At 46.8% G+C, this 16,282-nt stretch overlaps 2 protein-coding genes across 4 annotated transcripts in view; one reads left to right on the plus strand and one right to left on the minus strand.

Annotated features, from left to right (window-relative positions):
* Positions 1–9,856, minus strand: part of VEZT (vezatin, adherens junctions transmembrane protein) — an 85,947-nt gene extending 76,091 nt beyond the window's left edge. For both annotated transcript variants that reach the window (XM_029601597.1, XM_029601596.1), the window contains exons 1-2: positions 9,683–9,856; positions 1,712–1,843 (exon numbers count right to left, since the gene is read on the minus strand). In XM_029601597.1, the coding sequence (XP_029457457.1) occupies positions 1,712–1,843; positions 9,683–9,718 (168 nt within the window). In that variant the 5' untranslated portion in view covers positions 9,719–9,856. The remainder of the gene's footprint in view (positions 1–1,711; positions 1,844–9,682) is intronic.
* Positions 9,857–9,933: 77 nt separating this feature from the next.
* FGD6 (FYVE, RhoGEF and PH domain containing 6) overlaps positions 9,934–16,282 on the plus strand; it is a 131,358-nt gene continuing 125,009 nt past the window's right edge. For both annotated transcript variants that reach the window (XM_029601594.1, XM_029601595.1), the window contains exon 1: positions 9,934–10,262. In XM_029601594.1, the coding sequence (XP_029457454.1) occupies positions 10,229–10,262 (34 nt within the window). In that variant the 5' untranslated portion in view covers positions 9,934–10,228. The remainder of the gene's footprint in view (positions 10,263–16,282) is intronic.

Consider the following 16,282-nt stretch of genomic DNA (forward strand, 5'->3'; position numbering starts at 1 on the left):
GAGATCTACCATCCTGCATCTCCTAGGAGAATGTTTGTTCCCCGACGGCATGTTTATTTATCAGGTTGAAATCATAAACAATGTCCACATCTGGGACATGAGGCTTCAGTTTCTCTCCATTTTGCCAAGTTCCTAGCTGCAAGAAGAGACAGGGCCACAAATTATTTAATCTTCCTTTCATTTTTATAATTGTATGGTTTAAAAGCTAGCATTTGAGTTTCACATCACTGAATACTTCCCTTAGTAATTTCAGTACCCCAAGTATAACTTCTTTCCAAAATGCTGTGATTTTCTCACTTTGCAGAAAGAAACAAACATACTGCATACTATAACAGAATCCATCTCATTCTAATCAATCTTCTTCAATCCAGGAATGGAGTGTGTAATATCTTAAGTTAGCTTCTTTGGAATTCTTATGCTAATTGTGAAAAGCGCAATGTCGATTCTCCAGTTGAAACATCACTCCATGAATATTCTTGCCAATCGGTTCTAGAAGTTTGTAAAATATTGTTGTTTGTCCACATATCAAACGTATACCATTGAGAGACAGAGTTCTGCTTTACTGCTGCAGATTTCCGTTCTTGATTAGAGAACTTGTTCTATGTACATAAAAATAGGCAGTTTCTTTGGGCAATGCTAGTCTGTCTGCTTTTGTGCGCACATGCATGGCCCTCACTCTGCACCGACACTGTCTCTCCCGGCACGTACTACTTCCTTGCCTCATTCTGTGAGCTGAGTAAGGTCAGGGCTGCGGCCTACAACTGGGGAGGCTGTATCTGCCCACAGTTTTATGATAATGTTATCAGATTAAAGAGAGTTTTTCATGCCTCAACAATGTGAGCAGAAAAATCAGACCTGCAACCAAATACTGAACTTTTAGCTTTTATAGTATAAGGATTTTAGTTATTTACTGTTTTTTTTTTCCCAAAATGCCAGAGCCAGGGCTACAGAACCATCGACACAAACCTACCTAGATATACTAAGCAGAGCTCAGCTTAGCTGGAAAAGCTTTTCCAGCCCAAAGTTAAAAGATCTTCTCTCTCTCTGCTGTCCTGCAGTTGTGTGATGGGGTTATGACTGGTTTGCAAACAGATGGCGTGAACATTTCAGCTATCTCTCCAGTATAGCGATGAACAGTCCAGCAGCCCTGAGCTAATACTCAGAGCATGAGTTAAAGCCACCTGTTTCATACGCAAGGCACGGCTGTACTGAGGTTACAGGACACGAGAGACACTTTTTGAAAATAACTTCAGCTAACCATGGCAAAAAGCAATACAGCAAATACTTTCAACAATCACTATCACTGATTAAGTCTTTTCTCATAATTGAGCCTATGGGAAAATCAAAGGATAAATCTGCTCCACCATATATCTTATAGTCTAGCTTTTCACCTGTAAAAGGACCCAGATATAGAGTTTCCCCAGATAGCCCTGGGGAGAATGAGAGCTTGCGACACACAGTTCCATCTCATGCAGTCATGTCATAGGAGACCAAAGTATCTAATAAAGTGAAAGGTTAAAAACCCTCCCTAATGTGTGTGCGCTGCTTCCCAGTCGCGTGCAGAATTTTGTCCACACATCAGCAGACTCTTGCAGCCTAGTTGGCCTGCAGGACCTACAGAAACGTCAATCCCTTCCTCTCCACCCTGTCGGGTTAGCGGTACGATGCAGTGATGTTGTGACAGGCAGAGCGTGTGTGTGTGAATGCTCACTTTTGGCACAGTGTGGACATCCTGGTCGTGCTGTTCCTCCTCCGTGCACTGCTCTCCCTCCTCCAACACCGTCTGACATATTTCAAAGTCTGTGTGCCCCAAATCCTGCAAGTACTGGTAAAGCGGAGAATTCTGAAAGAGAGCAAGAAATTAATAAAATGTTAGGCAAGAAAGCGAGGTGCACTTCTTCAGTGCTGCGTAGAGAGAAGAGCGGCATTGGCAGGGGTCGGGGGAAGACTGCAAGAGTAAGGGGAAAAAGACAGAAGATAGCTCAGCATCAGACAACAAAGAACGGGAAAACTCCCCAAAACTTTCAACGGCACGAAACCAAACAGTTGTAGGTGCAGATACATGCACCCATGTACACACAGAGCTAGCGCAGCTCTGGCTTCCAGCGTTTTAAAGCTGCTACAATACTACCATAAATGCTCAGGCAATATGCACATATTTTTTAGTTGTCTGCATGGTGTTCTCAGGAACACGACAGGTAAGAATCTGAAAGTGTCCATGTCCTAGGAACTCTTTCCCTCTAGGTGGCGCTGCAGGTCACAATCCTTTACCGCCATAGATGTGTGACCGCTATGAGAAATGGGCCAGAAGGAATTTAAAAAATATGGCTCTAGGAGAGTCTCTCTTCATCCCTTTTCCTCTTACTGATTCATGGGCGGTACAGAGAAATAAGACTGGTACCTTGATGGGGACTGGACAGAATTAAGGGTTTTATACGTTGCAAGGCCCAGGAATGCATGGTAAGTGCCGACTCCGCCCCCCTCGGAATGCCTCTGCTCACTTTGCATAGAAGCGCATGCGAAAGCGGGTTACTTGTGTACTTCCACGCGCACAGATTCCGCAAGAGACGTTTTACGCACATATAAACCAGGTTCTCAGCACAAAAATGACTTTGGGAAAAAGTGTGCTCATTAGATTAACATCTATTTTAACAAGCCAGCCACAAGCTAATAGTGTGCTACTGAATTATTCTGACTGAACCTTCTGGTAGATACATAATCCTGCTAATCTGGCACCTCTTCAATTCTAAAATAACTGTTATAGGATACAAGCATTTGAAGAATATGCAAACCCTATAATCAGTTCATGGCATACAAGCGCTGTCTGCAAGATAATTATTCTATTGTGATAAATTTAAAAAAAAACAAGCAATAGTCAGCCTTGATTATTTTTGCTTTTTCTCACTTGCTGCTCAGGGGTTAGACACATGAGTCACCCTTTACCTGCTGTAACTCTGCATCGGATTACAGCTGACGAAGCACCAGCCTTGCATACTTAAACCCAGCAGTCTAGCCAGAGGCGGAAAATAAAAAAAAAAAAAAGAAAGATTGAAAAGCACGTCTACGTTCGCAACAGCTGGAAAGACAAACAAACACAAATGCCTGAAAACACCTGTGGAATGAAAAAAAATGTGCTGCCCATGTAACATATATATGGGCTTAAGCACGGACGATCTTTAGTGGCAAAGAAGTGAGGGGAAAGGCAGAGATCGGCTGGGAGTCTGTGGCACAGCACGGGAATGAGACTGGAGCAGATGGGCCAAATGGTCCTGATCTTCCATCAGATTCCAGGAGACTGATGATAGGAAGAGTGCTGCCTCTGATGTAGTGCTACAGAAGAGAAAAGTAGTGCAGTGAGAGTGGGAGGCTGCAATATAAAAAAAACAAAAAAAAACAGTCCTTTACTTCTTCAAGTGTAGCGGCAAGGGGAAGAGATGATCAGGACAAAACAAAGGGTGGACAAAAGAAAGCGCTAGCGACATTTTAGGAGCGATAATGTTTATATTTGTGTATGACTTTTTTTTTTTTTTGGGTGACCTTATTGGCTGGGACTGCCCACACTTCCAGGAAGTCTCCAGCAGCCAAGTCATTAAGATCCTCTCTGGCCCCAACCCATCATCCAAGCTCATCCGACTCCAGCCCCGCCAAACACAGCCTCTCCAGCTGGATCACCCAACAGCGTCATGCCAGCCGTGTTAAAGAAAGCTGACGTATGAACCCTCCTCAAGAAAGCTGTTCCTCGACCCCCCCCCCCCCCCCCCCCCAAGATTCTGGGCAATTAAAGGCCCATCTCAAACATGCCTCTTCTAGCCAAAGCCATTAAATAGGCGGCCCATCTACTCCAGACCCTGCTAGAGGAAAGGCAATCCCTGGATAGCTTCCAATCAAAACTTCAGGACGGGCCAAGGCACTGAAACGGTCCTCCTGGCTCTTTACAGCATCCGAGGCTCTGAGAAAGGTGTCAAGCAGTCTGTCCTAATCCTCCTCGGCAACGTTGGCAAAGACATCCTGACAGGCACTGGCATCAGGGACCTGACCCTAAACTGGCTCCGATCATTTGAACAGGAAGAATACAACAAGTTATCATGGGCGGCTCTTATTCGTCCGCTGTACCCTTGCCATACGGTGCCTTGCGGAGATCAATCCCCTCCCCAACCGTGTTCAACATCTACCTCGGACCCCGGCTGACGAGATGAGCAGCAGCATTGGAGATCAGGTTGGCTATACTGACGACGCTCGGGTCTTCCTGTCACTGGGATCCGATAAAAATGTGGCGGTGCACAGAACATCTATCCCTTAGAAATGTGAAAATGGGCCACATCCAATAAACAAATGAAGCCCCAACAAAACAGAAGTACTAATCTTAAGATACTGCCTCTACCTTTCTTGTTGGCTTCAAACTGATTGTTAGTAACACTTAAGTAAAACTCAAACCCAAAATCCAGAGCCTCGGTGTCATCCTGGACTCGCAAATATCCAGTCACCAGGAGCACCCTATACTACCTCAGGCAACTCAACCAGATAAAACTGTACCTGGAGAAAGGGCGGCTGGCCACCCTGATGTATGCATTCGTTTTCTGCTGACTGGACTACTGCAATACTCTGTATGTACAAACTCATCTACCACCTACAACTAAGGCAGAATACCACTACAGGGCCTGCGTAACCCCAAACCTCCAGGACATCCAATGGCTTACAGTTCCCTACCATGGACATCCCCTTCAAATTGCCAAAAGGACTAGGCTGGGTGAGCAAAATGTATTTTTAATTGGGGCCACATTACTGGCTCCACTATGTACCAGGGGCCAGGGTGGGGGATTCCCTTTGAGCAAGGGACAAGCGACAGAAGAGGCCAGTGCCTGGCGGGAAGAAGCAAAGTCTGGTGATTGTCTCCTGCTCCTAAAGAGCAAAAGTAGGAGCTGTAGGGAGAAGTGGCCACAGGAAAAGCACAGGCAGGCAGGTACTCACCTCACCGCCTCTTGCCAGTACTGCAGCAGAGTTTGGGGGCCTGCTGAGTGTCAAATGGAACCCAACAGGAGCATTCGCCAGCTCCTGCTGCAGACTCAGGTAACCTGACTGAACAACGGCTCTGTGCATGTGTGTGCCAGGACCTAGAAGCAGCAACTGGACTGTGGCACTGCCGAGCTGGGCAGCTGCAGGAGAGTAGTGGGGGATAGCATAAGCAGCAGTGAGCCTTGGGAAAGCTCCCACCACAATATGGAAGCCCCTTCCTCTGACATCAGGCCATTGCTGATAACATCAGGTAAGTATCGGCAGGCCAGAGATGATGAAGCCCGTGTTAGAGGTAGGAAAGCCGCAAGACAGGCTAGTTCTGGCCCATGAGTCCACATGTGGGCTAGGCCCTTCCTATGTAAAGGGCTGTCTGTCCTCTTACAAATCCAGCCATAGGCCGAGATCTGTAACAGAGGCTCTCCTATGACTTCCTGCTCCTAAAGGTTTTAGGCTGGCCTAGACCCACAAGCACACCTTCTCCCCATTCCTCCCCAAGCTCTGGAATTCTCACCTGACAGAGGCTCGCTGTGCCACCCCCATACTAACATTCTGCCACATGCTCAAAACCCGGCTTTCCTGCCAAGCCTACCCTAGTGCGCTGCAAGCTATTTCATTGTTAGCCTGTCTTGCAGAATCTGCACTACATATTGAACTGCACTACTTCTTTTACCCTGTCAGTTATGCCCCGTTTTTCATCTATATACCAGGAATGACCAATTCTGGTCCTCAAGAGCCACAAGCAGGCCAGATTTTCAGGATGTCCATAATGAATATGCAAGACAGATTTGCATGCATTGCATACAAATCTTTATCATGCGTATTCATTGTGGATATCTTGTAAACCAGGTCTATTTGTGGCTCTCGAGGACCAGAGATGGCCACCCCTACTATATACCGCATTCTGTCTTCTATATCATATGAACATAAGAATATAAGACTTACTGTTTCAAACTAAAGGGCCAAACCCAGTATCCCGTTTCCAACAGTGGCCAATCTAGGTCACAAGTACCTGGCAGGATCCCATGGGGTAGTTAGATTCCATGTTGCTTATCCCAGTAATAAGTAGTGGATTTCTGCAACTCTATCTTAATAATAATTTATGTGGATGTAAACCACTTGATAATCCTGTACCTCACACAGAGTACTATGGTAGGAGAGCGAGTAACAAAAATTGGGGAAATCTTGAAAACCAGACCCATCTGTGGCACTCAGGACTGAGGGTTTGCCATCCCTGGACTTGGTCAGTGCAGGCTTTTGAAAGATCATTTACAGTAATGCAGTAAACTTCCAAGGAAGGTACAAAAGAATTGCCAACACTATGCACTTCAATTTAAACCATGCAACAAGAGCAAGGTGAGACCAAGACATTTTGTGACTTCTAAGTCTGCAAAATAACTCCAGGTTTTTCTAAGATTTTAGGGAGAGCCCTGAAAGGTGAAGTACTATGGATTCTTGTACAAACTGCAGCTTCGATATGAGTGAAGAAATCGTGTCAGTGGACGTCATTCTCTGTCTAATGAGACAGTGCGAGCAGTACGGATATGACGCTGCCAGCCTAGTTCTGGGGAAAAAAAATCACAGATCTAAAAGCAAAGCTGCAAGTAGTTTCCTCTCAATTAATCTTGCTAGTACTTCCCTACCTTTTTCTTACCAAAAAGGATGTAGCTAGAGCCAGCAAGTGTGCTTAAAGGAGCTGCCAGACTATGACCGCTGCCAATTTATATATTAAAAAACCTGTATTATGACTAACTGCTTTCACTGTAAAAGGTCACGTCGGCAGGTAGAACAGCCTTACTCTCTGAATTCTGTACACATCCCTTGCTTTATACTTAAAACTATGACTGACCTCCATGTCTTTAACCTTTCCTTAAAGGCAGTACCGGGGTCAGTCGGTGACCACATTACATCACAAGCAGAACAAAATGATCCTTATTGAGTAGGCTCCTTTGACCCTGAAAAGCCTGAACAGCTTTGAAAAAGGCATATTGCCTTAAAAAAAACAAAACAAAAAATAAAACCGAACCCCACCAAGAAAACACATTTGGGAAGAGCTAACAGGCTTACCAAAAACAATTGCCCAAATGATTTATGAAGTCTGGCTTGTTGGCAGCCACCATGATAGTTGATGTTTAACCAGCTAAACAAACAGCTGATTAATTCTAACAAAAGTAGCAGAATTAAAAAAAAAGGAAGAATAAAAGGTGGTGGCCCACCTTCTCTAACAGGAAAAGCAAAACAGATCCCATCCAACTTCATAACGATGATTTATTTATTTTGAATTCTTATATACCGATATTCCTGTAGAGTGTACAGATCATACCGGTTTACAGTATAACAAATAACCTTCGCATGGGAGCGAATACAATGAACATTTGTGAAATTGAAACTTATAGACAACAAGTAACATAAACCACCCATGTTAATATACATATATATATCCAACCAAGTACCGCTTCAACTGAACAAATATAATATAGAATAACTAAAAACTAATATTGACTAACATATGAAATAGGGGTAAATTATGGAAGAAGGGGGGGAGAGGACGAAAGCAATGTGGAGTTAAGAGAGGAGGAGGAGTGTGGAAGGAAAAATGGCTAACGATAAGGCCTGGGTAGAGCACTGCAGTGTGCTCTAACTCAAAATGATGATGTAAGTCGATCAGGAGTCAGAATCCTGAAACTATTTGGTTTCAGCAAGGCTACTGAATAAATAAAGACAGCCTTTCCAACAGCATACTAATGGTGAGTCACTTATGTCTATTGCTTTGAGCTACTTGACTAAGTGAGCTGACAAGGAGGAAATGTTTTGCTGATTTATTCTGGCATGGAACACGCCTTCAATACAGAGAGAGTGCAAGAGAATACAGAACCAAAATTTGGGTCAATCCACCAATTCTTCCTGCAGCATGAAAGAACAGTAGCTGTATGGTAATTCTGGGGAGCTTAGGGAGGCTATATCAGGGCTACAATCCTTACTGGTTCTCCACTCGCTTTGTAACTATATTCAGACATGGGGGATGAATTCAGAACATTAAAAGCATCAGAGTTTTCTGGATATAAGCACAGTGAAAATACCCTTCGATTACAATTACAAGCAAGGGGCTGAGCGCTTTTATAGCACAGAACAAACCAATTGTAATCCAAGTTTATGAAAACTGCATGTAACTAGATTATAATCACTCAGAAGATATTATGAGGAGGACAAAGACAGGGCTGGGAGTCAGTTCACATAAAAACCAGCAGCAGCAGCAGCAGCATGCTGCTCAAAGTAAAAGCAATTAGACTAACAACAGCGGGTAAGCCTGCACAGTAACGTAATATTGGCATATCGTCACACGTATCATGCATTGGTAACAGGACAACATCCCATGCATGTGACTAATTAGACACAAAATTTATCATTTCATTCATTTACACCATCACTCCCCCCCCCAACAGCTAGGACAAAGTTATGTATTGTGCTTTAGAGGAGCTTCAATGTCACCAAAGTTATTTACCTTTCTTCTTTCCAGCAATGTTATTATTGCCCAGCTGGGTGCTGCTCATAAATTTTAAAATATAGCTTTATGCAACATATTTTGAATCTAAAGTTCAGGCTGCTATCAAGACAGCCATGGACCCTCCCGGTTCCCTGATGCAGCAGCATCACCACCAGCCTCAAAGAAAAGGCAATTTAATAATTCGGTTGACAGGTATCATTAGGATCCTCTGTTTTTTTTTTAATTATTATTTATAGGATCTTTACAGCAATCCAACAAGAAATCCTGAAACAGAAAATAATCAGGCTATACAAAATTAGCATAGAAAATAAGAAAGAAAAAATATACAAAGTTACTAAAACCCCTGCGGAGTAATCAAATCACCAAAGGGGGAAGGAGAAAAAGTGTATTTAATCTGATACATCAGAGCGGTTTACATAGAATTCAACCTGGGCAGTGCTGTGCTGCTCCTCATCCTACACATTGTATCTGAATATACCTTACATTGAATCGCCAAAGAAAAGGTGTGGGCTATGTTTCTAAATGAGGACTGTTATTTATATTGCTTTAAAGCACCACAACTATCTAGATTCTTAAAACAACAATTTGCCAGTTTTTTTGACTCGTTTGTTTTCTCTTTTGGCCGTAGTCTTGGGTCTCATCTTTTGTGTCTGTTCTATTTCTTATCTTTTATTTCAGTGCAACAGCATAAATACCTTTTTTGTGGCTGCATCCCATACAATCCCTCCAGGAGCCTACTTTGCAGCTGTAATTGTGCTTTACGCGTCAGTGGGACAGATGTACTAAGCACTTTTCCCATAGACACAAAACAAAAACAATCCTCTAGTGCACTTGTTAACTTTATTTTTGGTTTACAATAATCTGCCCATTTCATTGGTAGCTCAAGATTTTATTTCTCACATTTTTTTTTTCAATTTAACTAGAACCTATTGGGCCTCCCTTTTTATTTGCCACTGAGATGCCAGTTTTTATTCTGTACTCGTCCCTTGAATGCTTCAGGGGTGTGCTAAAATGCCACCGGGACTGCCCTCATCTCCCCCACCCCCAAACTCCAGCGGCATCCCTACAGCAAAGCCAAGCCCTGCTGCAAACGACCTCCCAAAACGCACACGGCCACGGGGCTGTCAAGAACGAAACGGCCTATTTTACACCACCAAACACACCAACCTCAAACACCACTTCTTCGTCAAACTCCGCAGTCATTGCTCTCCGCCATGCCACCCTGCTCAGCACTGTGGGAAATGAAGTCTTTCAAGGTCCGGAAGCAATATCGACGGGAAACCAACATTCAGAGCGCAGTAAACTACAACCCCCAGACACCCCTGCGGCTCCTTCTTCACCCAAGCGTGCCGGGTGAGCAAGCGAAACTCTAAAGTGCGCATGTTAGTTAGCACGCTCTTCGTCTTCCTTTTGTTTGTTTGTTTGTGACGTCATAAAGGTCCGGTGCACGCCCCGCGTTCCTTGCTTGGAACTTGTTCTCTTTTTGGCCGATAGGTGGCTCCTTTCCTGGGCTAAACGCGGGGCGCCAGACACAGCTCTAAGGCAAGCAAGAAAATTCGCGCAGAGCCCACGGCATCCTTTGTACAGCGGCGGGCTCGCAACGCAGCCTTCTCTCGGTTCGTACCCTCTATGCCGGGGCCATTTCTGCTCAAGCTGCCGCCTCCGAGGGATACGATGGATTTGCCGTAGGTTTGCCCCGGATTGTAGAGCTGGATGAGGACGAGCTGCATGGCAGTCATGAGCGCTGGTAAGGGACCGGTGGGGATGGTGCTAAGGAAAAGTTCAGTGCAAAGTTTCCTCCAGACAAGGGGTTTTCGCAAAGCAACTTTTAGCTCATTAGCTACAAAATGCAAGAAAGTAGAAAGGGATCTGTTCTGTTTTATACAATGACATTTGGAAGGTGTGAGGACACCGGTAAAGCACCGATCTTTGCAGAGCAGAAAGAAGTTTTGATACATCTTCATTAAGGAGTAAGTTGGCGTAGTTGGTGGCTCCTCTAGAGCCCTTCTTTTAAGTTGTTTTTCTGCCAGGTTTATTCAGTAATCGAGGTGTTTCAGAGTAAAGATATGGGCTAAGCTAAGGACAGATATTTGCAGAGGAGCCAGCAAGGAGAAGCTAACGTGGACGGAGCTGCCTGGAAATCCTGTTATCTCCGCTTTACCTGCCTGTTTCTTGATTCGAGGATTTTCTGGGGAATTGTTCTGGCAGTCTTTGTCCTCCTCCATTCTTCTTTGTGTGTATGTAAACAAAGCAGTTTGGGTGACCAGTGCAGGTCAGATTTACACTGATCTCTTGTGCAGTGGGATGAATTCTCCTCTTCCTGTGCAGCACTTGTCAGCTGTACTGACTTCTCCTGACGAGGAGACTGTGACCTAAGAATATTTTAAGGACACAAGGTGATCTGAGTTTATTTGGACGGAGTGTAGAGTGGGAGCTAGTGAAACCTTTTTAAACACACTGATGTGCGGTTTTTGAACGAAAGGGGACGGCTTTTAGTGAATTCGTGACATTTGTCAGAAACGTTTTTGGTTCAGGTCTTTCAGAGTTCTTAGTGTGTCGTGGGGACGCGTATAATCACATATACATGCCTTAAAAAATGCACTACATTTTAAAGGAATGTTTTTTACTGAACTCTTTGTTCTAGCTAATTTGCAGTTCAACATGTAAATTTGGCAGCAGATTACCTGCTATTAATTAAGTTGACTTAGAAAATAACCACTGCTTTTACTAGCAACGGTAACATGGAATAGACTTAGTTTTTGGGACCTTGCCAGGTTCTTATGGCCTGGATTGGCCACTGTTGGAAACAGGATGCTGGGCTTGATGGACCTTTGGTCTGACCCAGTATGGCATGTTCTTATGTTCTTAAAATATAAAGCACAGTCCTTGTCCAGGATATTTAATTATGGTTAAACTATCTAATAAACCCTGGTCGACTCTCCCCATATACCACTCAGAGTGCTAAGTCCCCAAGACCTGGTTAATAATGAATATGTAAATTTTATTAAGCTAAAATGGTAGACAGGTAGGCATTATATTTGACATAAGAAGATTCAATATGCAATTAAAGAAATAGCCTTAATTGAAGTGCTGGTGGAGCTGACATGTCTTGTGCTGTGTCTTTGATATGGTGACTGCATTTCCACCTGGTAACCTGACCTTAAAAGCCATTTCCTGGTATTAGGGAAAGAGGAACTGGAAGGTAGAAAGATTCACTGGAGCAAATGTACCAGGTCTCCTTCACAGAAGAATTGTTCCAGATTTGTCTCTGAAAAGTATCTTGATGCAAACAAACAACCCAGTCAAAACTTTGATGCATCTGCCTCATGGCGTGATTTAATTATTCATTAGGCCCGGTAAATGAAGAACTGTGGTCCCAGGCACAGAATAAGAGAAAACTCTTCGTAAACTGAGCCTCTACTTTGAAAGAGAGCTGCCTACAAATTTATTTATTTATTTTTTACCTTTATGGGTTGGAAAAGGTGCCAAGCTATTTTATTTCTTTAAGAAGTGAAACTTCCTGTATTTAATGAATTACTCTTTTTTTTCTAAGACTATGGTGCACAAAAGAGCATTGTCAATGCTTTGATCAACCATCTGCTTAGAGCAGGGAAGGTGGTGCTGCTCTGCACTCTGGGGGCTTGGTTTCCTCAGCATTTCCCCCCCCCCCCCCCCCCCCATCAACACAGAATGGGAGAAAAGCCTTACTAAATCAAGCTCTAGGTCAGTGGGCATCCTGGCCGGATTGGAGGCGGGGTTAAGATGTATGGTTGCACATAACTTTAATCGCTGCATATTGAAGTTGATTTAGTCTTTTTTGGAGGGGAGGGGAAGGCTAAAAGTATTACAATAAAGAAAAGGTTTTGTGGCCTAAAACGTTTTGAGAGCCAGTGCTCTAGGCAGGGCTGGACTTCCGCCCTCCAACAACCTGGGCACCTAAACTTTGACATTTGATGCGGCCTGGCCCCATTGCAGGATAGAAATTGCATCAGGCAGAGAGAAGCTGGAGGAGAGGGGTGGGGAACAGCAGCTGACGGGAGGGAGGAAGAGGAGTGAGCAATGGATGAAGAAAAGGAGCTGGAGGGAGGGGGAGATCAGAATCAAAACAGAAAAAGAATGCATAATAACCCCCCCTCCCCCCAAGACACACACACAAATAACAGTCAAAAGAAACAACTTCCCTGGCTCCCAGAAATTAATGGCTGGCCCCCAAGTTTTCAAAATATTTTTCCATCCTTGGATTAGCAGGAGAGAGAGAAAGAGGCAGTGATGCTCCAAGTGGGTTGGTATATCTCTCTACCCCACCAAGAGGAGAGCTTTCACTTCCAGCCATCTTCCTGAGTTGTGGAGATAGAGCGTGTGCGCCTCCCCCCCCCCCCCCCAATGCCCCGTGGCTGCTGGGAGTGAGGAGACGGAGCAAGAGCGTGTGCTCCCCCCCCCATGCCCCGTGGCTGCTGGGAGTGAGGAGACGGAGCAAGAGCGTGTTCTCCCCCTCCATGCCCCGTGGCTGCTGGGAGTGAGGAGACGGAGCAAGAGCGTGTGCTTCCCCCCCCCCCCCCACACCCCGTGGCTGCTGGAGTGAGGAGACGGAGCAAGAGGTTGTGCTCCCCCCGCCATGCCCCATGGCTGCTGGGAGTGAGGAGATGGAGCAAGTGCGTGTGCTCCCCCCCCCCCACGCCCCGTGGTTGCTGGCAGTGAGGAGACGGAGCAAGACTGTGTGCTCCCCACACACACACACATGCCCCATGGCTGCTGGCAGTGAGGAGACGGAGCAAGAGCGTGTGCTCACACACACACACACACACACACGCCCCGTGGCTGCTGGGAGTGAGGAGATGGAGCAAGAGTGTGTGCTCCCCCCTCCACACACACACGCCCCGTGGCTGCTGGGAGTGAGGAGACGGAGCAAGAGTGTGTGCTCCCCCCCCTCCACACACACACATGCCCCGTGGCTGCTGGGAGTGAGGAGACGGAGCAAGAGTGTGTGCGCCCCCCTCCACACACACATGCCCCATGGCTGCTGGCAGTGAGGAGATGGAGCAAGAGTGTGTGCTTCCCCCCCCCCCCCAGCCCCGTGGCTGCTGGCACTGAGGAGACTGAACAAGAGCGTGTGCTCTCCCCCCCCACATGCCCCGTGGCTGCTGGTAGTGAGGAAATAGATCAAGAATGTGTGCCCCCTGCTCCCCGTGGCTGCTGGCAGTGAGGAGATGGAGCAAGAGCGTGTGCTCCCCCCCCCCCCCCACGCCCGGTGGCTGCTGGCAGTGAGGAGACGGAGCAAGAGCGTGTGCTCCCCCCCCTCCACACCACTTGGCTGCTGGCAGTGAGGAGACGGAGCAAGAGGATGTGCTCCCCCCACGCCCCGTGGCTGCTGGTAGTGAGGAAATAGATCAAGAATGTGTGCCCCCTGCTCCCTGTGGCTGCTGGCAGTGAGGAGACGGAGCAAGAGTGTGTGCTTCCCCCCCCCCCCCCCCACGCCCCATGGCTGCTGGCAGTGAGGAGACTGAGCAAGAGTGTTTGCTCCCCCCCCCCACGCCCTGTAGCTGCTGGCAGTGAGGAGACGGAGCAAGAGCGTGTGCTTCCCCCCCCCCACGCCCCGTGGCTGCTGGTAGTGAGGAAATAGATCAAGAATGTGTGCTCCCTGTGGCTGCTGGCAGCGAGGAGACGGAGCAAGAGTGTGTGCTCCCCCTCCACGCCCCATGGCTGCTGGCAGTGAGGAGACGGAGCAAGAGCGTGTGCTCCCCCCCCCCCACGCCCTGTGGCTGCTGGCAGTGAGGAAATAGATCAAGAATGTGTGGCCCCTGCTCCCCGTGGCTGCTGCTCCTCCAAAGAACACACATCTTGCTGCTCCTTATCTCAAGATTCTGGGCCTGAACAGGAAGGAGGGGGGCTGTTAGGGCCTATAGAGGGAGGTGGGGTGGGAAGTTATGGCACTAGAAGGGGATTTGGGAGGAGAGGTAGAGGGTAGAGACACCTAAAGCAGGATGATAGAGTGGGGGAGAAGAGATCAGGTAAACAGTTTGAGGAAAGAGTGAAACAGAAAGACGTGATTTTGTTGAAGTTTAATTTCGCTCACACTTTGTCATGAGATGTAGGCCTTGAAGTGTGAGGCGAGCAGTTTTTCACAGAATAATTAGCATAGTATATGAATAATTAAAAGGTGGTGGGGTTTTTTTTTTGGGGGGGGGGATGGGGGTTAACCAACTTTAACCAGCTTCCTGGTCATTTTGGCTTCCAGCTCAATTGGACCTGGCGTTGGGATCTGATGCTATGAACCTTCATTTCCAACCACCTGGGGGATTTCCCCCCCCCCCCCCTCCCTCATTTATACCACCTTCCCATCTTGCCTAGTTCGACCATCCCAGCAACAGCCCTTGGCATTGGGGCTCCTTCGGAAATCTTGCAGTCCTGGAGTGTACATCCAGCCACTAGGTGTCGCTGCAGTAGGATGACTGAGCTTCCCTCAGCTCAAGGCCCGTGGGTGCTGCCTCCACGGCTCACTCTGGAATCCAATGCAGCTCCTCTGCATGGGAGCGCGCAGCACTGGCACAGCCCCGGGACCAGACCCTAAAAGCGGTTCCTAAATCAAGTGGTATCTTCTTGTGCTTTAGCTCTTCATCATCCAGCTATTTTCTGACTTGTCAGCTTCCTCCTGCTTCTTTGACCTGCAGCTCATTTGGATCGTGCGCCGGGGTCCTGGTGCCATGAACCTTTGTTTTGCAGCTACCAAGAGATTATTTTCTCCCGTCTTGTATCCCCAGCCCCCACATTGTACCTGGTCTGGTCATTACAGTGATGGTCCTGGGCCAAGGGCCATGCATTAGGGTGACTTCCAGAACGCCGCAGACATGGCCAATAGGTGCCACCCTTTAGCAATTACTGCAAACAGCCCTCCCCTTCAGGGGCTGTGAACTCCAACCTGGGGATTGGACTGGGGTCTGTTCGGAGCCACTGGGCTTGCCCTGACCTGTTTTCGCTATCTCTTTTCCTTCCTCTTACAACAAAACCAAAACACGAAAACAAATAATCCATACAAGAAGATAAAAAGGTATCAAGTAGCTCAGAACCATGTCAGACTGCCTCAGTGCTGGAGAAGGAATCCCAGGAGCTGGGATCCTGCTCCCTGCTACTCATTCATTGCCGAAACCGAGAGCCCGGCACAAAGCCTAAGCCAGGATCTGAGACCTTGAAGGTCAGGCGGTAGCAGAAGTTGCCTGCTTCCTGGATATTTTAGGAGCAGCAGCTCAGCATGGCCAAAACATTTTTTTTTTTTTTTTGTTACCCAGTGGCTGTAGAGAGCGCTGCTGGGTAACTAAGTAACGGATATCACGAGCAAGATTATTTCTGGTACTTGTGCAACTCACGTGGCTCTCCTCCTCAGTACCAGACCCCCCCCCCCTCACCCCCCACCGGGTCCAATTTGTGGGCCTCTCTATTCCCTCAACTGCCGCTGGATTAGGCCTGTGGGAATGCAGGGAGAAGTCTGGAGCAGGGGAGCGTATTTCTTAATACGTTCCCTTTTATTATGCTTCTGCCTTTCTCACAGGATGCTGGCAGAATGAACTTGCAGAGTTAAGGCATTGCAGACAAAACGGTTAAACTCTGAATGTAATCTCAGATGTACTGGCGGTGCATGAGACTTTTACCAGATCCTTTCCTCAATGAGTTTCATTGGTTGTTTTTTTTTTTCTTCTCTTCTTGCAGTAGCTGCGATCTCTGGGGTGTCTTGCAAAGGAGCCTTTGTAGAAGTAGCTGAACCTGGAGGCAGTA

This window comes from Rhinatrema bivittatum, chromosome 4 (genome assembly GCF_901001135.1).
Source record: "Rhinatrema bivittatum chromosome 4, aRhiBiv1.1, whole genome shotgun sequence".
Lineage (NCBI taxonomy): Eukaryota > Metazoa > Chordata > Amphibia > Gymnophiona > Rhinatrematidae > Rhinatrema > Rhinatrema bivittatum.